The 21,996-nt window shown below is 38.5% G+C and overlaps 1 protein-coding gene across 2 annotated transcripts; it reads left to right on the top strand.

The window, feature by feature from the left end:
- The first annotated feature begins 13,648 nt into the window (after positions 1–13,648).
- LOC137391527 (protein O-glucosyltransferase 3-like) lies at positions 13,649–21,737 on the top strand. 2 transcript variants are annotated; one of them, XM_068078031.1, is made up of 8 exons: positions 13,649–13,713; positions 15,097–15,311; positions 16,073–16,150; positions 17,650–17,816; positions 18,852–19,089; positions 19,827–20,036; positions 20,121–20,210; positions 21,484–21,737. In XM_068078031.1, the coding sequence occupies exons 1-8, from the start codon at positions 13,656–13,658 to the stop codon at positions 21,619–21,621; spliced, it is 1,194 nt and encodes a 397-aa protein (XP_067934132.1). In that variant the 5' UTR covers positions 13,649–13,655; the 3' UTR covers positions 21,622–21,737. The 2 variants fall into 2 exon arrangements, with proteins under 2 accessions (XP_067934132.1, XP_067934131.1); XM_068078030.1 differs by lacking the exon at positions 13,649–13,713 and adding an exon at positions 14,671–14,859.
- The last annotated feature ends 259 nt before the right edge of the window (positions 21,738–21,996 follow it).

Raw genomic sequence — 21,996 nt, 5'->3', positions numbered from 1 at the left:
TTACCGCTCTTGTACTGCAATAGAATATAAACCACATGATATTCTTGTTTGCTGTTACATAAAGTCTAGAGTTGATTGTGAACAACTAAAGGCATATGAACGAGTTCTTTTCAAGTCATGCAAAAAACCTACAATCTTTAACGCATAAAAATATTCAGTTTTGTATACCGAGAACCAATAAACACCATTTTAGACAATACTGTTCCTAGGTTATAGGAAAAAGAATAACACTGTCTAATATTTCTCCACCTAACTATATCAACAACTTTTCCTCTGATAATCTTGGATTGTGAATTAGTTTGACCATTAAAAGAAAGCGCATTTTGGTGTGATGTAGCAATTTGCGTCAAATGTTTAATTGGAGAATGGTAGGGTAAAAAGGTGTCTTCATCTATAACAAATATAATCAGTTGTTTTCTTCTTAATCCTTTGGATTTATTTTAGTTGACCGAATAAGATCCAGCATTTGTAGCTTTAGAAGAGCATGAAACAAGAGTAGTCTTGTAAAGTAACAGAATTGCTGGTTGTATTTCAGTAGCATCTAAAGTTACACTTCTTGGATCAAACAAGCAATCAACAGGGTATAAAATTCACCAGTCAGAAATAGCATAATACCCTTTTCAATTCTACTAAATTCAGATAACACTAATGACATGTTAAGTGTTGCTTACAATCTTAATAACAACTTTCAATTACATATCACTGTTCATCCTGCATCTTACTACAGATGATAGAGTGACATGCATTTTAAGATGATGCCCGCCATGTGCTCGTTAGACACAGCAGATGGTACCATTGCAGTTTTTCACTTTTGAAATATTACAGTGAAAATCTCCTCAATATTTTTGTCTTTCTATTAGTAAAATTTTTGACGGCAACAACCCACTAAAAGTGCAAACCTACTTGTAAATTAAATAATTATTTTTAGTCTTTCAATAATCAGTTTACTGTAAATTTAGGCTAGAGAGAATTGATAAAAACAAATCTCAATACTAACTGATGCAGAGTTTGGAGAAGCATATAGCTTTTGTAAGTTCTGTTTGACAGCCAAGTAAATTATTTGAACCCCATAAGTCAGTTAAGAAATGTGATAAGAGATCCAAACTCTTTCTCACTACAATGCATGTATTATACTTTTCCTTACAAAATCATAGCGCATCTTTTACAAATACAATGCTTACTCAGAGAAAGATATTGCAAACACCAAACTATACATTTTCCACATCTGCTCACTCCAAAAATAACTTTTACTAAACCATAGACCATATGATACTAGTTGCTCTAGAGTTTTACAAACTAGCTTTCAGATTTTATCAAACCAACTGCTTGCTTATGCGCAAGCATTTTTGAATTGACTAGCAATCAGATAATCTTATCTAGGAGTGATCATATCAACGGAGCCAGACAAATGCAAAAACACTACGGTCTAAATATAAGTATAAATACACTTCCTCAAATAGTTGACCAATGAACAGCTACTACAATAACAAGTCACGATGAGTACACAAACTTTATCTAATAAACTACTTACAAAATATAATAAAAGAGGTAATTTCTATTAAACTCATGTAGTGACCTTTGCGTCTGCCTCTCGCTAGTACAGCGACTTACGGCTCTTGCAAAAACTACTGTGTGGGATCTATTACAAGTTGGCTGGTCTTACCAAGTTTGATTATATAAATATAGCTGTATTCGTGTACTAAGTGTTTTGGTCAATGACTCAATAACACCTTTGTTTAGTTTTGAGAAGAACAAGCTGTGCACAAATAAAAGACCGTGTGCAGACCAATACAACAATATATTCTTCAACAAATTAATACTTGTCACCAATAAAAAAGATATACTCACTTGGTCAAACACACGCATATCAATATTAAGAAAATGAGCAAACTAGCTGCTACAGCCTGTCGTGTATATCAATCGAAAAGGCGAGACTTGTCCCGAAAGCTTTTTCTCTCCGTTAACGTCTCGGCTTTTCCTAAAGAAGAAGAAAAGCAAGCAGTTTTCTAGCTACTTTAATCATAACTTTATATAAGCCGGTATTCATAGAGAATAATGGTAATTTCATTGCTTACAGTTGACAAACAAGAGCGAAACACGGGCTATCAGTAGCTTTGCAAGATTCCATGAGAAGCTAACTCTCAGGAAAGGCAAATACCTGAGAGGTACTTGGTCTGCACACCGTTTTTTATTTGTGTGCAGCTTGTTCTGTTAGCTACTGCTGGGGGTCTACAAAATTTTCCAAGTAATGGTAGTTTGAAAGTAGGTTGTCCTTGGCAAAAGGTAGCTTTAGACCTGGTTGGTCTATTACCAATAACCGCTTGAGGCAATAAGCGGATTTTAGTATTAATTGATCACTTCTTGCGCTGGCAAGGTGCTCTACCATTACCAGATTCCACCACCCCAATAATCCATGAGACTTTGAATAGTTGGGTATTTTGTTACTTTGGCTTACCGGAAGAAATACACAGTGACAGAGGCGTGGAGTTTGAGGGTAACTTGATGAGTGAGTTGTGCAGATTGTGGCGAGTTATTAAAACACTCACAAGTCCATATAATTTTCAATCAAATGGAATTGCTGGAAAAGGTAATAGAACTCTTGATGATGCTCTTCGTTGTATGCTGTTTAAATATGGGGAAGAACAAAAGAATTGGGACACCATGTTACCACAGATTTTTAGAGCTACTCCACATGCTTCTACTGATGGAAAAATTTGAACTACCTCATGCTGGGCGGTGAGTGTAGGCTCCCAGATCAATTTCTGGAAGGGACTCATTCTGTGCCAACTTGGAAACAAGTAGACCATGTCAAGGAGTTACAGAATCGACTTTTTATTGCCCATTACCTACTACGGTCACAGCAAATATTACCCAGTAGGTCAGAAAATAAGGAAGAGTCCTTAATCAAATTCGGGAGATTCGGTTCTGGTTGAAAACAAAAGGTGTTCATCCTAAATTACAACCTAAGTTTTCCAGTCCCTTCATGGTAAAAAAGGTTCAACAATGGCACTTACAAGATCACTACCAAAGGTACTATTAACCAGTGTAGGCTGAAGCTGTTCACTTCGTGTACCGATGCAGCTGGTCAGCGGGTTGAGTTGAAAACAGAAGATGAGATGAGAGCCGAGCGAGAAGTTACCATAGAAAATAATGGTAACTTCATTGTTGACAGTTGACAAACAAGTGCGAAACACAATCTATCAATAGCTTTGCTAGATTCCAGAGGCTAACTCTCAGGAAAGGCATTTGACAAACAGTGTTATATTAAAGACTTGCTAACGCATAGCCTGACTACGTAATTTTACCACATTCTCTACCCCTAAATGTAGCTCAGATATGAAAAATATCAAAATGCTACATCGATAGAGTAAATTTCATGGTGAGATAGAATATAGGCTGTGAGAACTATTACTGTTAATCTGACTTAACCCTATTGCTACGAAGAAAATTCAACAGGTCAAGTTTCTTTACTAACCTAGACTGCAGTCAAGTGCAGCTTGAATAATCAACAGCTGCTTGTTGTTGTCCACAGCTTGATCTATATGCTGATTGATTTTTAGCAGGGTTCTCTGGGTCTCTCCATACTTAAGGTTCAGCAGTTCATATTTCTTGGTAATTTCATCTTTCTCTTATGTACTTGCTAGAGTTGCCTTCGAAGATCAAAGACTGTGAGTGGAGGGAATGATTCGGAAGGTGCTCTATCTTCGGGAGCTTTCCTCCAAGATAAGGATAATATTCCCTTTTTTGCACTCTCTCATCTTGGAGCTTTCTGCTTGTTAAGAAAGATTCTTAAATCAGCTTTAGGCCTGTGTTTACTCTGTTGTGCTCTATGTTGTCTAATCTTTTTGACATCCTCGGCAATCTTGCCTGGCGTCTCCTTGATCCTAATGTTTCGACTTTGACATAAAGTAGAAGCAGGAAAAGCAGAAGTAGATGTAGCAGTAGCCGGAATAGAAGTTGGAGCCGGAAGGAGAGCTTTAGTATTTCCGTGGCAATCCTTGAGGTCTCCATAAGGAGTGTCTGCTGGCAAGTTATGTTCTTTTAGGAATTTTGCAAAGTTGCATTTGTTGGACTCATGACATGTCAGCATATTCTTAAGGAGAGGATTATGAGCTTTCATTAGTTTGAGTACATGCCCAAATATAGCATTCTTGGTCAAAGCAGAAAAGTCAGAAACAGAAGAATCTGGTGTAGTGTTGCCAACCATGTACTGCCACCTGCCTGACATCTTCTACAAAGGAGCGCAGATCATATTCTTTAAACTCTTTAGCTCATTGAATAAGAAAGTCTACCTTCTTGTTATATAATCTTTTAATCTTCAAGCGTGGAGTTTTGATTTTTGCATCTCCTTCCAAGTTGTTCCCCCTCTCTCTGCACCATGCATCATGGCCTCAGGTTGAATCACTGAGGTAATACTGGAGGCTGATGCTAACTCTGTAGTCAATGGTGTCATCTCTTCACAGACCGACAGAAACTCTTTATTAACACTTTGGTAAGTACAGCCAGTTTCTGACACTTAAGTTTTCATCACAGCGTTCGAAGCCATCTGTACATACAGCATAGTAATATCACCTTTTGACCCATGGTTAAGTAAGGAGATATAGAGAAAGTTAGAACAAGGGTACACCAAGCAAGGTATTTGCAGAGTGTGTATAGGTATGAGACCTGATGGACAAAACCGTAAGAGCTCGATACTAACTATTAGTACAGAGGTTACTTCAGCCAATCACGCACATACAAGGGAGAATACTCACATAGTGCTAATTTCATGCATTGTTCAGAGCAATATTTGCAAACTTAGTACACCATGCAATCTCTAGTCAGATGCCTCGGCAGCTGCCTGATTCTTCTATCTCTCTGTGAAGGTTGACACAACTTATGACTTTCCGAATAACTAGAAGATCTTGATGGTGAGTTCTCGACATCGAGTTGTACCGGTGACTCTTCTGGGTCAACTTCTGAAGTTGTTGCCCATCCATCAGGTTCATCCGGTAGTCAAAGCTCGGCTCTCATCTCATCTTCTGTTTTCAACTCAACTCGCTGACCAGCTGCATCGGTACACGAAGTGAACAGCTTCAGCCTACACTGGTTAATGGTACCTTTGGTAGTGATCTTGTAAGTGCCATTGTTGAACACCTTTTTTACCATGAGGGGACTGGAGAACTTAGGTTGTAATTTAGGATGAACACCTTTTGTTTTCAACCAGAACCGAATCTCCCGAATTTGATTAAGGACTTTTCCTTATTTTCTGACCTACTGGGTAATATTTGTTGTGACCGTAGTAGGTAATGGGCAATAAAAAGTCGATTCTGTAACTCCTTGACATGGTCTACTTGTGTCCAAGTTGGCACAGAATGAGTCCCTTCCAGAAATTGATCTGAGAGCCTACACTCACCGCCCAGCATAAAGTAGTTCAAATTTTTCCATCAGTAGAAGCATGTAGAGTAGCTCTAAAAATCTGTGGTAACATGGTGTCCCAATTCTTTTGTTCTTCCCCATATTTAAACAGCATACAACGAAAAGCATCATCAAGAGTTCTATTACCTTTTCCAGCAATTCCATTTGATTGAAAATTATATGGACTTGTGAGTGTTTTAATAACTCGCCACAATCTGCACAACTCACTCATCAAGTTACCCTCAAACTCCACGCCTCTGTCACTGTGTATTTCTTCCGGTAAGCCAAAGTAACAAAATACCCGACTATTCAAAGTCTCATTGACTATTGGGGTGGTGGAATCTGGTAATGGTAGAGCACCTTGCCAGCGCAAGAAGTGATCAAATAATACTAAGATCCACTTATTGCCTCAAGCGGTTATTGGTAATAGACCAGCCAGGTTAAAGCTACCTTTTGCCAAGGACAACCTACTTTCAAACTACCATTACTTGGAAAATTTTGTAGACCCCCAGCAGTAGCTAACAGAACAAGCTGCACCCAAATAAAAGACGGTGTGCAGACCAATACAACAACTACTCTCTAACAAATTAATACTTGCCACCAATAAGAAAAGATAAACTTACGTAGTCAAACACGTAAGTTTTGGAACGCATACAAAATAAAGCTGTGAGGTTCATTAAAAATATTAAAGGCAGAGATGTGTCCGTCTCAGAAGAAAAATTCATGTGTGGCTTAAAGTCTTTAAAACACAGAAGACAGCAACAGAGATTGTCTTTGTACATTAATATCGTATCAAACAAAGATACGTTTCCATCCATCCATGACACACTGACCGAAATGAACGCATCTACTCACTACATGACCACACGTTCTAACAATCTGAACGCCCTTTCCTGTGACTCTGGTCAGTTTTTGCAGGGATTCATCCTCAGGACATCTCGGGAGATCCGCACTGGGGAGATTGTAGCGGACTAACAAAAAAAAAAAAAAAAGACCTAGTGATCGGAGGGTCCCTCTCTTGCTTCTCATGAGGCTCTAGGGACTAAACATCATCCAGATCCAGATCCAGAAACACGCAAATATCAATATCAAAAGTGAGCAAATTAGCTGCTACAGCCTGTCGTGTATATCAACCAAAAGAAAAGACTTGTACCGAAAGATTTTCTCTCCTTTAACGTCTCGGCTTTTTCTAAAAAAGAAAAGCAAGCAATTTTCTAGTTACCCTAACAATGGCCTTTTATAAGGTGGCATTCATAGAAAATAATGGTAACTTCATTGTTGACAGTTGACAAACAACTGCAAAACACAATCTATCAATAGCTTTGCAATATTCTATAGAGGCTAGCTCTCAGGAAAGGCAAAGAAAATAAGAAATGCGTTTGAAAAGCAGTGTTATATTAAAGACAAACAGTCTTATATTAAAGATTCGCTAATGCATAGTCTGACCACGTAACTTCATCCCACTTATAAAATAATACTATTAGCTAAGATTAAACGTGTAAGCACTTATAAACGTTTACATATCTAAAAACGACACTACAAAACAAAAAACCGTAATAATAGTCCGTTGTTGTAACTCGGGAGTAAAAACAAGTCTAGCCGCGTTGCCACATGGATCCGCAATAGACATAATTCGGTAAAGTGGCCCTTACAGTATAGTTACCGTAAACTACCTACGTTTAGGTCTTCGAGCTATAAATAAATATTCAACGACTCCTTTGGTTGACATTTAAAATCAAATATTAGTTTCCGGCATGCCAACGATTCCGCGTCATTGTGGTTTGTGCAGATCTTGAGTATTCATTTGTGGGCGTGGCAAGATTTCTTAATTTGCGCTGATTCTACCAGGAGTTGTATCGGAATCAGTACATCTATGTAACCTTTGTAGAAACATTCTGGTCTATTCAGCATATTGAACTTTTAAATTCTGACCGCTCTGAAGGTGCACCATATGAAGTGAGAAAACTTTTTTTTAGGAAATACAACCTTTTGCAGACGAAACGCTAATGATTGACTGCATAAGGAGGTTGTTAGCAATAGAGACTACTAAATTGTTATGTCTACTTAAAAAGACAAGGCTAGCATTTTGTTTAAAAATAATATTGAAAGCTATGCGACTTCCACAATACTTCAACTGATTTTTAAAGCTCACAAGTAATTTTAACCGAATGTACCCAGCTTGTGAAAAACCAAAAGTTATTTTCAATTTGTACAGGTGTTTGTTGAACTGCAGTAATTTTAAATTACATAATAGATTGTGCAGGAAAGCACCCAAATTTGTGAGCACATAATTTTCACTGTGGATGTTGTTGACAGCATGTGGTTCTTTGAGGAAAACACCTTTTAATCTAATATTCTTTCCAACTAATTCTTGCAAATCGAAAGGTTTTTAATGCATTGTTGCAACAACGCACCATGACTTCTTGATTAGCACTGTTTTAAAGTTAACCACAGTTTCTGCGTATAATTAAGGCATCTGCAGAAGTCTGCTTCTTTGGTTAGCTGTCTATTGTACTTTGTGTTTTTCAAGTTAATGCAGCAGTTACAGCCTGCACACTGCAAGAGTAACAAACCTCTTTATTGGTGTTGTCTAACAGAATTTTTGATGATAAATGTAAATGATTGCAAAAGCGCAGTTGCTCTGCTCTCTAGCTTTTGACTACTGTATCTTCACTAACTGGCAATAAGCTTAGTTATGTTGTGGGTTGCGAGTAAAGACTCCAACTAAGAACTCATGATGGTTGACTGTAACCAATTGGTTTGTGCAATGCAAAAAATCACTTTAGTCCCATTGCTACACTAACTCTATCAACAAAATTTTCAACCAGTGAATATTTTGCTAGTAGCAATACAAGTCATTACATTACATTATTTATATCTCTTATTTGAAGTATAGAGCAGGTTCAAGAGGGTTTTGGTATTCGTAAGGCTGTCTGATATCTAATAGGTCACTCGCTTGATATGACTGATGTATTAGTCAATCTGTTTAAATTTTATCTTTTATTTATATTGATCTGCCAACCTATGGCGGAAGCTTTACATTGTTCTATAACTAAGGATCCAGGTTTTGAAAGACTCATATTTAGTTGAGGCTGTATTCTTTCTATTTGTTTACTGTTTTAGTGGCAGAGTTGGTCTTGCATTGTGTTTTTAAACTATTTGATAGTTGCATGTATCGTTAAAACACTAAAGTTACTGCATCGTACCTACTTTATGCAATTCATTGGTACACTGCCAAGTAACAGAACCAATTAACACACCAACCAGAAAACAGAATCGTTGGTAAGGTAGCAAGTAAACTGCAGATACTTCACATATTCAAAGAGTGAAGAAGTTGAGTAGCAATTACAAGTGCCAAACTACTTTAAAGATTTGTAAACATTCTGCAGTAATGAGGAGAAACTCGCAGATTACCATAGTGCTTACTACAAAAAAAGCCTTATGAAATGATATAAAAATCAAAAGGTCTAAGAGTAGTATAACTTAAAAAAAAAGTGTATTACATAAATAATTGTAATACAGTTTTTTCAGCCTCTGCTGTTTCTGCAGCACATACTCGCTGGTGGGTTGCATTTCCATAGGGAAGGCCAGCATTCCAAATGATCCGGCAGAGTGGCCATCACTTCCATCAAGCCATCATGCATGATTCTCAGGGATTTCCTTTTGCTATGCAGAATCCTGAGCTCCTGTCTTCCAACTCCAATTGCTTCGAAGGCACTTTAGTGTGGCTCCGAATTACTTGATACATTATTGCCACAGCGCTCTTGCCCATGCTCTGTAGCTGAGATAACTGGTTTGTTAGCTGGGCCAATGCCTCAAGTTCCAAGATGGCCTCAATCGACCTTAGGCCAGCCCATGCCCTCATAGAGGCAGGGTGCTGGCCCATCTGGTCAGTTGCCTCGTGCGCGATCCTGGTGACCTCAGCCCAGTTCTTATGTGGTTCTTGGTGGTGATTTGTAGTGCCTCGGGTCATCATCCGCTCGATTCAGGGGATACCAGGATGGCCTCGATCAGTTTCGGGTTGACCTTAGCTGTCACAATTGAAACAGGGGGTTGCACCCATTGAATGGCCTCCTTGTGTGCAGGCCTGGCAATCATCGACAGAGCATGACTTCCCCCTATCGCTCTAGTCTCCTCTTAGTTCAACTCACACCGAGTAGGCCCACTATCGTAGTGCTCTATTTGAGCACACTGCCAACAGTCCTCATAGGCCTGTCGGCTTGAACCATCTGCATTGCCTTGCTTCAGCCCAGCTTCAACACATATTTGAACTCGGCTAATACCTCTGGCCAACGCGCCTGGTGAGAGGGCTCCTTCGTGCGGCAGAGCCATTGCAGAGAGACATGGTCTGTGCGAAGCCGGAACTCCTGTTCATCCAAGTATGAACGAAAATCCATTCGAAGTCGAACAGAAGATTTTTAGGTTCTTAGGAACCTTTGCAGTTCCTGGACTTCACGTGGGTTGGGCCACCACTCAACCACCTCCACTTTGACTCGGTCTGAGGGCGACATTTTCGCTACTCACTATGTGGCTCAGGTACTTCTCACACGACTGAAGCAGTTTACACTTTGTTGGCTTGAGTTGGAGTCCGGCTTGCTGTAGCTGTTGAAACACTTCCTTCAGCTGCCGAAGGTGAGTCTCAAAGTCAGATACGATGACAATTTGGTCGGCTTAATACAATAGCAACATCTACCAATGGAGCCCATGTAACACTATGTCCACCAGTCGCTGAAATTTTGCTGGAGCAGATATCAGTCTAAAGGGAAGGACTCTCCACTTCCACAATCCTGAGCGAGTGATGGTTGCCGATTTTTCTCTGGCATCTTCATCCAGCGGAACCTGCCAGTATACGTTGACAAGATCAAGGGTGCTAAAACATCGGCTTCCGGCTAGTGTGTCTTGGCTCCCGTTTATTCTGGGAAGAGGGTGGGAGTTTTGTTCTATTCAATATTTGTGCTCCACACTCCTCCGTCTGGCTCAATCAACCCTTTAGCCAGCAAGTCCTGCACTTGTCTTTTGGCCTTTGCCTCCTTCTCAGGTCCCAGGTGGTGAGAGGGCTGACGGATAGGTCAGGTTCCATTTTTCTTGGCTATAGAGTGTTCCATGAGTGAAGTTCTACCCATATCGCCATCTCCAGTGCTAAATACCGACCCGTGCTTAGTCAACAGGGTAGCCAGTTCTCTGGCTTGTTCTGTGTACTGGCACGAGGGTCTTGCAGCATTATACAGCTCTTGGAGATGCTGAAGGATCTGTGGCTCAGCCCGTATTTAGGTGATTGCCACGGCTCGGCCTTCTTTGAAAGGAAGGTGGCCGGCGATGGGAGGTACTTCCACGCTGGTGTATGTGCCCACGGCGGTTCCAAAACAGAGAGCAAGAGGCTGGGGGTTGGGTTGAGGCGCCTAACCAACACCTTTCTGCCTGCTCCAGGCTCATTTACGCTTGTGGTTAAAAGCGGGCCTTTGGGCTGCCTTTCTATAATCCTTAGTTAACATAAATTTCGTGTAGCTAATCTACACTGAATCGCGACTTCTGTCCTAGCTGGTACCACCAGATCTCTAATCACCTGAACTTCATTCTGGAAAAGCTTTCCTGTTTGGTCGGTACAAGCCAACGGCTTCCCATCTACCTTTACCGTTGGGGTTGTTTGAACTCTATCGAGCATTAGCGTGCTGTTAAGTAGGGCAGGCCCAGACTAGTGTCCTCGTTGATCTGGCTGACTATAAAAACCTCTTCGTTCTTTATTTCAAGGAGTTTTACAGAGAGCTGGATTATGCCATAAAAGGGCAACCTGGCCTCATCGGCAAGCAAGCCATTGGTGTCATTTCCTTCCAATTGGTTTCTCACCACTCAGCTTTTTTTGTTGAGAAGTCCAGTGCCCCCACCACATCTCCAACAGATTGTAGGCTTATTTTTTCGAGACTCCGTTGGCTTGTTCTGCAACAGTTTGACCTGATCAGCTAGCTTTTTTACAGTAGACAGTAGTACCTTCAGGGTATCTGGTTTGACGCCGCGTACTTCACTGTGTTCTGTGCTAGCTTCTGAGTTTTCTGCCTTTTTTTCTCACTGCTTGGATGGGGCTGTCCAGGGTCTGTTTCTTTCTGGAATTGATATGGAGAAGTTATTCTGTGGCCCATACTGTGTCTGCGATGGTTTCTGTGGGCACTGCTAGGAAGTGCCGCTGTAGTGCAGGGTGGTTCAGGGAGTTTGAGAAATACACCTTAGCCATGTTGCTCCTAAAAAGTTTGAGCAGCTCGGCGTATGCTATCTGAACTAGCCGCTCAGTCTCAGTCGCATGTTCCTGGGGAGAGGTTTGGTTTCTTTTCTTCACACTGCCTAATTCTGCTTGGGTCTGTTTAGGAGATAATTCAAATCGGGCTTGGATGGCTTCAAATATGGCCACCACCCCGACCACTCTTGTGCAGGACTTTGCCTCTCCCTTCATTGCCTTTCTGAAAGGCTGTGTGCTGGCCTCCTCAGCCCACCTATTTGTGGCTGCGACTTCTCTAAATCGGCTAATAAAGTACTCTGGGACCCTGATTCCATTTTACTAGGATGTTTTGAATTGGGAGGCAGGTCCCAGGTTCCGATTTAGCCTCATAAGTTGCCCTATAGCATTAGCAAGTCGGTCTGTGTAACAGTCTTCACTCCTTGCTCTTCTTTGGGACGTCATTTCAATAAGTGCCGAGTTTCACAGCGAGTGAGGCGATCGTCATCAACGACTTTGGCCTGACTGGTATCGAGGGTCTCAACAGATTGGGGGTTAGCTGGTGCAATGCTAGTTATCAACCCTTTTCTGGAAATGCTGGATCATCTCCTGTTTATTCTCAAACGCCAGGTTTCTCTACGAATGTGGGTGATAGCCCTAAAGCTATCTTGGCCAAATTCGGAACCCCCAGTTTTTGCCGTCCTACTCTGTTTTTCCTCTACTGAGTCTGCTTTTGCAAGCAGGGCAGGTCTGCCGGAGTCTGCCTTCTAAATGGTGCCTGTAGGATTTGGCGCAATCCTACTGCTGCCACCAGTGTAAAGGAGTTTGCCGGCCTTTACTCAAGCACGATCTAGAGTGCAAGAATTGGTGCATAAAATGCAAGAGAAATGTGAATGATTTTGCTTGTTTTATTCGAAGGACTTTTCATTAGTGGCGTAGCCATGACTATTCTGCTCTCCTAGCGAGATCGCTCCTTATGTATATGTATTTTCTCTCGTACCGTATAATGAAACTGACGGGAAACCGTATAAGAAAGATAATGTGATTGCTAACATGTTTGGCTTAGTTATGGCCAAATTATGAGCGTTAAAAAGTATTAGCGATATAGATGTATAATAGTGACAAAAAAAATTTACAAAAAGTAATGCAAAATATATAAGAACGATTTTATGCGAATATTATGTTAATATAATATCAGAAATAAGTTCGTGGCCCGGCATCTGCCACAAAATTATCAATATATTATTAATAATACTATTAATATTGTATTAGTGAATAATTTATTGACTTTTTATATTTTCAGCCACATGTACATCTTCTTTGCTTATAGAAAATAACTTAAGAAAAGACTTTCATGCTGATACAGCGAAAATGATTTCATGGCTTCTCAAACATCCTATTTTTAACAAGTTACTCAGATTGGATGATGGTATTGTTGTTTTATTACTTGTGTTGTATCATTGTAAATTAAAGACGAAAATGGAGAAACTGGTTAAAAAACCAATGTTACCTGATAATTATAATTCAAGAAAGTCGGCGAATGCGCAACAAAAAGCAGATGAAAAAAGACTAAATAATGTTCTTCTAAACTTTATGGCTAGTTTAGGGCTGGCCAGTCATTTTAAGTAAACTTCTCGAATTCTAACAAACTACATCACCAACTAGTAGTTATCAAAACATGAAACTAGCTCGCAAACACTTGTCATACTCTATAAGTGTGACAGATAGGAACGTTAGTTCAGTGCTTTTTTAGCTGTTCAGAGATTTTTTGAATTCAGTAGCTGATACGTTACCATAGAAACTTAATTGTAATTAATTCTTTATTTTACTATAGGAGATAATTGCATCATAATGCTTTGTGAACAATCTCTTATTAGTCAAATTGTGCTTTGATCTCTTTTAGGTTCAGCTTTGATGGATTTGATTAGAAGAACTCACTTTCATCATAAAGCTGTTTTGTCTGTAATAGCTTTTTTTCACCTAGTACTTCTTGTACACTCTACTAAAGTGGATTATTCTAAAAGTCTGATCTGGGGTCCTGGTCTCAAAGCAGATGCACAACTTCCAACAAGATATGTGTTTGTGGAGTTGTATAATCACAATGGCATCAGGTAGTGTTCTCCGCTATACCGCAGTAGAGTTGCGTTATTACAGAGGCTTATTAAAGACAGTCATATGACTGTTATATAATCTAAACTTCGCTACAAATAGTTATGGAACAATAGTACATTGCAATGTTTAGGAGACAAGTTTAGTAAGTGCGACCAAGTTTTAATTTTTGCACTATACCTTCTTTGTTTTTTTTTTTGCGTAATAGCAGACACTCTATCTCAGATTTTAGTAGAATCAGCTCACACTTGTTATGGCATGTAAGTAAAAATCATTATAACTAGTAGTCATTAAACCATCTCCTAGCAATGCTTATGTGTTAAAGACATAAACGACCTACAACAATCACTCTTATCAACTATATTTACAATAAGAAAAAAGGTTGATCTACTGTAGATCAAAATCCTTGAATATTAACTTTTTTCATGTGTTGAAATTCCTTATGACTTTAATTTCTCCTTAATTTATTGATGTTAGCTATAATATGTAAGCCTCAGACTGTTGCAAACATAGCAACAGCTAATGCTACTCATGTTTAAAACAACAAGATTTTGATACCTTACATCCTTTTCATTCAATAGTAGAACATCGAAAAGGTTAGCTCAGTGTACACAACTTTGTGTACAACTGCATCTGTCAGGAAGTATTTATAGCTATTGCTGCTATTATAATGACATTGTGTCTTCGAGGCATAAAAACTTTATACTGTATAGAAATATTATGATAGTCTCTATTGACATCATATTTGATCACATGACTGAAATGGTAAAATAGTGGCACTTGAATAGATAGATAAAGTTGTAACATGTTAGAGATATAGAAGGGTAGCATGTTATATCTGGGAATACTTATAACATATTGGTGTACACTGATGGCAGAAGTAATATCTTCACTCTAATATATAAACTACCCGTATCTTGGCTGTATTATAAATTGGTCTCTGGTCAGGATCACAGAATCCAAAGGTGAGCTAAAGGTAGAGTTGACACCCTCCGGAGGAGGCGGGTTTGCAGGACGAGTGCAGGTGATTGACAGGAAAGATGGAAGCTATATAGTCAACTACCGCCCAGTCACTAGCATGCAGGATGTTTCTCTTGCGATAAAGTTAAATGGGATCCATTTAGCTAGCTCTCCATATCTACTAAACGGTATGTTAATTACAGGAAGTTGTCCTCTTCCTATTTGAGGTTGTATATATAATTATACATATATATGTACAGTTAGTATTACTAAAACACTAACTAAAGAGAACTCTACAATAAAAATATAATTTCCGTGGAATAAAGTAAAATGATGAAAAGTCTCACATCTATAATATTTTTAAAAAAGTTACTTCACCTTGACATTGCATTATTCGCATGAAGTTATATAATTCTATGGAGCAGGGTTGATGTATCAGGAGAACTGCAACTGCCCCAACAACAATGTATCCGAGTGGCTCTCTGCTCTTGAGTGTCCCGCGTCATACGACCAGTTGGATGAAGATCTTGAGCCTTTTCATAGTTTGGATATGAGGCGTGTTGAGGCAGAGGTTCACAGAAGATGGCCAAAGAGGCCAGGACAGGGAGCTCTGATGCACTATGTTGTCAAGAATGGCAGAGTAAGCCTTCTTCTTTAAGTAATGATATTATTAAATAATGTTAATAATTTTAATATTAGGAATTTATTATTATATATAATTATATAAATGTCGATCGAGTTATATTGATAAGTTTTAGTAACGAAAAATCTGCTTCGAAGAGGATTCAATCTTGGAACCTCCAGCTCTGGCGGCATCAAACTTTCAGAGCTGGAGGAGCTACTTATCCATTAGACTACAGCATTCAACTGAGCACAGCTATCAATAATGGTGAAAATATTCATTACATGGAGTAAAATGCGCATAACGGTATTGTGTCACATGTAACGATTACTAGCTTGCCTCAGCAGGTGAATGACCTGCATTGCACGAGTTGTAAAAACAGCTTACAAACTGTTACAGGAAATATAGTGTAAAAGTAATGTAGTAGGCAATGTAATGCTTATATGATGTTTTTATTACTAGTGCAACGCAGGGCATTCATCTAGTTAATAATAATTATCAGCAATTTTTTATAAGTTATTGAATAATGTAACCTGGCGCTTACCTTACAGTAATATAAATAAAAATATGGCGGATTTGAAAACAGCTGCCTACTATTTCACAATTTATTGTATTCTTCTTAAATCCTAGAAGATGGCATTCATTTGATGATTGACTATTTCTTCACTGTGAGCTTAGAAATGAGGAATTACTTGCATGTAATTTTACTACCAGGCTAGTGAGTTCTAGAGAAATTGTTCTTGTATCAGTACTAGAGAGAATAATCCGATTGATTATAGGTGTATAGCAAGGAAGTTGGCTCTATTTGTGGATTCAAGATGTTTTCAGACTCCATACTGCTATCTCTTCTCAGGAAGGTATGAGTATCCCATTTGCTTTTGCGCTGAGAGTACCACTATCTAACACACTTGCTTATGACAGCAGGTTGCGAGTACCTGCTATTAGTCAGGTGTTAAAACAGTGCTGACTATGTGAATATTATGTTGAGGTGTGTAGACAGTGCTGTGTGGAGTGATGAAAAATGTAATTACATTAAACCATTTGACAGATCAATCAAGTGGGTAGTGCAATTCAGTGAGCGGTACAACGCAATGAGAAGTGCAATGCAATGAGAAGTGTAATGCAATGAGAAAAGCGGTGTAATGAGGAGTGCAATGCAATGAATGGTGCAATGCAATGGAGGGTTTGCAATGAACTGGGTAACACAATGAAGTTTGTGGTGTAACTTGTAGTTTGCTGTTCAATGGAGAGGGTGTGCAATGCAGTGGATGGTGCAACATAATGGATAGCGCAATGCATTGAGTAGTACAATGTTGTAAACAGCGCAATGCAGTTAATGGTGCAATGAACAATGCAATGAACAGTACAATGCAATAAACAGTGCAATGCAGTGAACATTACAATGCAGTAGGCAATACAATGCAGTAGGCAGTGCAATACAGTAAACATTGAAATACAGTAGGGAGTGCAATACAATAAGCAGTGCAATACATTAGGCAATGCAATACAGTAGGCAGTGCAATACAGTGGGCAGCACAATGCAGTAGGCATTGCAATACAGTAATCAGTGCAGTAGGTGGTGCAATGCAGTAGATGGTGCAATGCAGTAAGCAGTACAATACAGTAGGCAGTGCAAAACAACAGGCAGTGTAATACAGTAGGCATTGCAATACAGTAGGCAGTGCAATACAGTAGGCAGTGTAATACAGTAGGCAGTACAATACAGTAGGCAGTGCAAAACGACAGGCAGTGTAATACAGTAGGCAGTGCAATACAGTAGTCAGTGCAAAAGTAATTTCTTGTTGCTCAAAACAGTAGTTTGGGAGTCTGCTGAGTCATCAAGGCTCCAATGCCATCAGGATTAGAGACATCCGACCCAATTCAAAAGACTTAATGGTGTAAGTGGAGTTATCCTCACTCTATATTTAACAAACCAATACGAATCATACTTTAGAGATCAAAGGACTGCTGACCTACATTTGACACAAATTTAAATCATTGGTCAGATCGGTAGTAAGAAGGTCATCTTACTACTACTGCTGTTGTTCTGTTATCAAAATTAGCGATACAACAAAACTCTGCAGCTCAGAGAAGCGTGTTGATTGTGTCACCATGACGGGCATTATATACTAGAAAACTAAATGGTGAAATGGCAAAAGCGGTAAAATTTAAGTTTTTATATCAAAGACTTGTAATAATTACATGTATAGCTTGATCTGTGAGTAATATTAATCATTTATTGACAAGAGAAAAATCACTTTTGAGTCATAAATTGCGAGTAGACCAAGCTGTCTATCATAGCTAGTGAGCACAAGTTTCGGGGTATGGAATCTTGTAACCTCATGTGTTCCCTCAGGTTCCTTTACCAGACATAGAGTTTTTCATTAACTTGGGAGACTGGCCGATTGTACAAGAATCCAATCAGCTTCTTCCCATCTTCTCATGGTGCGGGAGTAACACCACCAAAGACATCATTCTTCCTACTTATGATATTACTGACTCAACCATGAAGTCTCTAAGTCAGTGAGTACTTATAATATTACTAACTCAACCATGAAGTCTCTAAGTCAATGAGTATTTATGATATTACTAACTCAACCATGAAGTCTTTAAGTCAGTGCGTACTTATGATATTACTGACTCAACCATGAAGTCTCTAAGTCAGTGAGTACTTATAATATTACTAACTCAACCATGAAGTCTCTAAGTCAATGAGTATTTATGATATTACTAACTCAACCATGAAGTCTTTAAGTCAGTGCGTACTTATGATATTACTGACTCAACCATGAAGTCTCTAAGTCAGTGAGTACTTATGATATTACTAACTCAACCATGAAGTCTCTAAGTCAGTCAATACTTTTTGCATATTTCTCAGCCTTCGTCCTCCACCTGTGAATCATTGATTAATGTCGGGATCTTTCTAGATATCTCCTGATGCACAAAAATTCCTACTCATTACAAAATATTGACACTTATTAGATTGTATTTCATGATGTGGGATGATATTTTATTATTGAGTCTTTTCTTTGGATTAAAATTGTAGCATTACATCTTTATTTGTATATCATTTTATAAGTCTATATGGTTCTGACACTTTCTGCCTGATTCTATAGGTGAGCCAAGATCAGATAGTGATTTTGACTTGTGCTAATATTTTCATGACTGGTTGTATTATCAGTGATGCTTAAATTAGTGCTGTCAAAAATTTGATAGTCGGAACTCTCTCTGGTCGAGGTATTCTACGAATGTCTTTGAGGTCTTTTTGATGTACTTTACAGTACATGACTGAATATTAGCTATAGTTTACTTGTCCACTTTATGAGCTATGTTTTATAGATAGTATTTTAGTAGATGTTCAAGTCTTTATAGCATTAAAAAATTTCTCTTATCTCTAAAAAATTACATATAATTTCAAAAATTCTTGTACACGTATTATATTTCATTATCTAGTTATTATTAGCAGTATCAACTAGATTTACAGAGCAGATAAATCCCAAATTAATTTAGGTATTTTTAAAAGTATCGTTGGTACGTTGAACTGTCACATTGTTATAGGGTATCACTTGATGTATTCACACCACAAGGGCCTGCAAACAACCCTAGCTGGCATGATAAGCTCTCCAAGGCACTGTTCAGAGGACGGGACAGTAGGAAGGAACGGCTTGAGCTTGTGAAGTTGTCAAAGACAGGAGATAACTCCAAACTCATCGATGCTGGAATAACTGCATTTTTCTTCTTTCCAAAAGATGAAAGTCTTTCAGCTGAAAGAATAAACTTCTTTGATTTTTTCAAGGTAAATTTTATGTGTCTGCAGACTGATGCTATATGTGAAGCACTTCATTTTACTAGGATACCTGTGATTGAGGATATAATTTACCACAATGATACGCTTTGAAGAGGAATCCGGGTTAGCAGATGTTTGATAAGCAAACTTGAAAATATTGAAGTTTGAATATTTTGAAATGTTATTAGAGATAAAGAAATTTGGCAGAAAAATTACTGTTTGTGTTTAACCTTGAACTCTTAAAACAGCTTACAGTGGTCCATTTTATACAAGACCTATAGCTCATAGTCTGAGAGATAGAGCAATAAAATTGTATATAACAGTTTCACGTAATTTTTGGGTCCAAGTGAATTTTCTGATATCAGTATTTTTTTGAAGTTGTCTACTCAGTGTGTTAGGATAGTTTACAAAACCAGTTAATATAATGCCTTTGAAAACTTGCGTAACTAAAGCAAACCCTTTGGACAGTTTTAGAAACCCCATTGGTCACTCGTTTTTTGCTTGTGTGGCATTATCTAAGTACAATCAGTATGGAAATATTAATATTTTTTTATCTGTGAATCAATGATATAACACAGAATTCCAACAGTATGGTCACTCTCTAAATCCTTCTCGGATTTATTCGAAGGTTTCGTAGCTCGATCATCAAAGATCTAAAACTTTTCTCTACTATCTCTGCTCTTGCCAACTGCTGCTTGATACAAAATCAGCTACAGTAACAGATTAAATCTTGTTTGTTCTTGCAGTACAAATACCAGCTGAATATCGACGGCACTGTTGCCGCATACAGATTCCCGTACCTTATGGTAGCCAACAGTCTTGTCTTCAAACAAGACTCTCCATATTATGAGCACTTCTACAGAGAGCTGCAGCCGTGGGTACATTATGTTCCTTTGAAAGCTGACCTTAGCGATGTTCTACAGCAGATCAACTGGGCTCTTAACCACGACACTCAGGTAATGTTAACCGCACATGTGAAAAATGGCTTAGGCTGAGATAACTTCATATCCTTTTGTTCACCTGTTGTGATCTAATTGCAGGCAGAGTCTATCTCTCGGGAAGGAAGCTCACAGGCTAGGCACCTACTTACTCCAGCTAATATTTATTGTTACTATTATCGTGCATTCCAGGTTGGTAGCCATTTTACTTTGTTAATGTTAAAAATGTTAGTTAAATGAGAACCACGGAGCTATTATTATTTACTGTTAATTCATCACTCATGAAGTTGATTTATGATTGTAAACTTTTATGCTTATCTGTATTAACAAATCCCACTTTGCCATTGTGTGTGTGGTGTATGGTATGTGTGTGGTGTGTGTGTGTGTGGTGTATGGTATGTGCATGGTGTGTGTGTGGTGTGTTCGTGTGGTGTGTCCATGTTGTGTGTGTGGTGTGTGCACGGTGTGTGCACGGTGTGTGCACGGTGTGTACTTGGTGTGTGCGCAGTGCGTGCACGGTATGTGTGTTTGTGCGCTGTGTGTTGGTGTGTGGTTGTGATGTGTGGTGTGAGCGTGTGTAAATGCTATGCGTTTCCACATTTTTTTCTCTAATTTCATCCAAATTTCGCACCCATGTTCCGTGCCTTTCACCAGCTCACTGAAACCATTTGGTTTCAAAACTCTGTCTGGTTCTTGAGAAACAGACCAGTTCATAAGAACCAGTCCTTTAAACACCCACCTGCGGGTTATTTGATTGAAAATAACAACAATCCTCGGCATCGCCGGGCTTGTTGCTGTTCATGTTAAAACGAGCCATTACTCATCTTCTTTAAAGACTGGATGAGTTAAAATATGTAAGCTTAAAAGGAGTTGTCGTCTCATTACAGATAAATGCTTGAAAGATTGTTTGCCATTGAATAATAAAAGGGCTTCGCCGTTTCTCTTTATAGTCAAGCTCCAAATTTTGCATATTGTTTATATACTGTTTACTACTAATAAACATAAACTCGTTCAGTCTAAAAGTTTTGTAAAATAGAAAAGAATGAGCAAACAAGTTTTTTATTTAATAGTCACTTTTTAGTGATTAACACTTGTTGAGATACTTTAAAGCAAATTAATCAATTATTGTATTATTGAAAAGCTAAAGGCTATATTTTTATCATTCATTGAAGCTTTTTGATACTTATGCTTTTTTTTAGCTATGAAGCTAACAAATTGCTATATAATTGAAATCATGTTCTGTACTCATCAGTCTAGTCGCAAGTTATGAATAATCTACTGCTGTTATTCAAACACTGGAAGGACTCAGTATTTCCACCCTTTGAAATAACCGCATTATGAACTTCAAGTTATTGAGAAACATAACAATAGTATAGCGCAGACATCTGATGGCGAGTTTAACAATGACTAAATATTGGCTGTGATAAATTGTTTGATTACAGTTCATGTTTCCGGTTAATTTTAGAAGTATGCCGAGCGAATTGTGTCTAAAGTTGTAGTCCAAAAGGGCATGGAAGAGGCACAACATCCAGACTACATGTCAGCGTGTCATTGTCAAAGACCCAAAGACAAGCCAGTCAGACCTTCAACTGTGGAGTTATGATCTCGTGCTACATCGATTCAATAGCTTTCAAGTTGTCATGATTTCCTTAGTTCACTTTTTCTTACCATACTTAATGATATTACTTAATTTTGAAATTAAGCATAGATAGTAGTTGACTTTTTATCAACAATATGCCATTCTGCTTACTCCTATATTTGGTAACAATATTAGGTATTGTCCGTCAGCCCCTGCCAATATACATCATTAATTTTAGAAGGTTTGTTTACACCCATTAGCAATGTGATTTGTGATGAAAGTTTACATCGACCAATCAATGATCTCATAACTCTTTATAGTTCCATGACATAGAAAAAAACTGAGATGGATAGATAGACTGATAGATGGATGATTTTTTTGTAAATTTTATGTTTCTGT

This window comes from Watersipora subatra, chromosome 3, assembly GCF_963576615.1.
Source record: "Watersipora subatra chromosome 3, tzWatSuba1.1, whole genome shotgun sequence".
NCBI lineage: Eukaryota > Metazoa > Bryozoa > Gymnolaemata > Cheilostomatida > Watersiporidae > Watersipora > Watersipora subatra.
This window is presented reverse-complemented; position numbering and strand designations above follow the sequence as displayed.

What these genes read in the sequence shown, in the direction of transcription:
- LOC137391527 (XM_068078030.1), top strand. Translation starts at nt 14,790, where the DNA reads ATGCAGGATGTTTCTCTTGCGATAAAGTTAAATGGGATCCATTTAGCT. An exon ending in ATGTTGTCAAGAATGGCAGA is followed by an intron (nt 15,312 to 16,072) that starts GTAAGCCTTCTT and finishes GATTGATTATAG; the next exon opens with GTGTATAGCAAGGAAGTTGG. An exon ending in CTCTTAACCACGACACTCAG is followed by an intron (nt 20,037 to 20,120) that starts GTAATGTTAACC and finishes ATCTAATTGCAG; the next exon opens with GCAGAGTCTATCTCTCGGGA.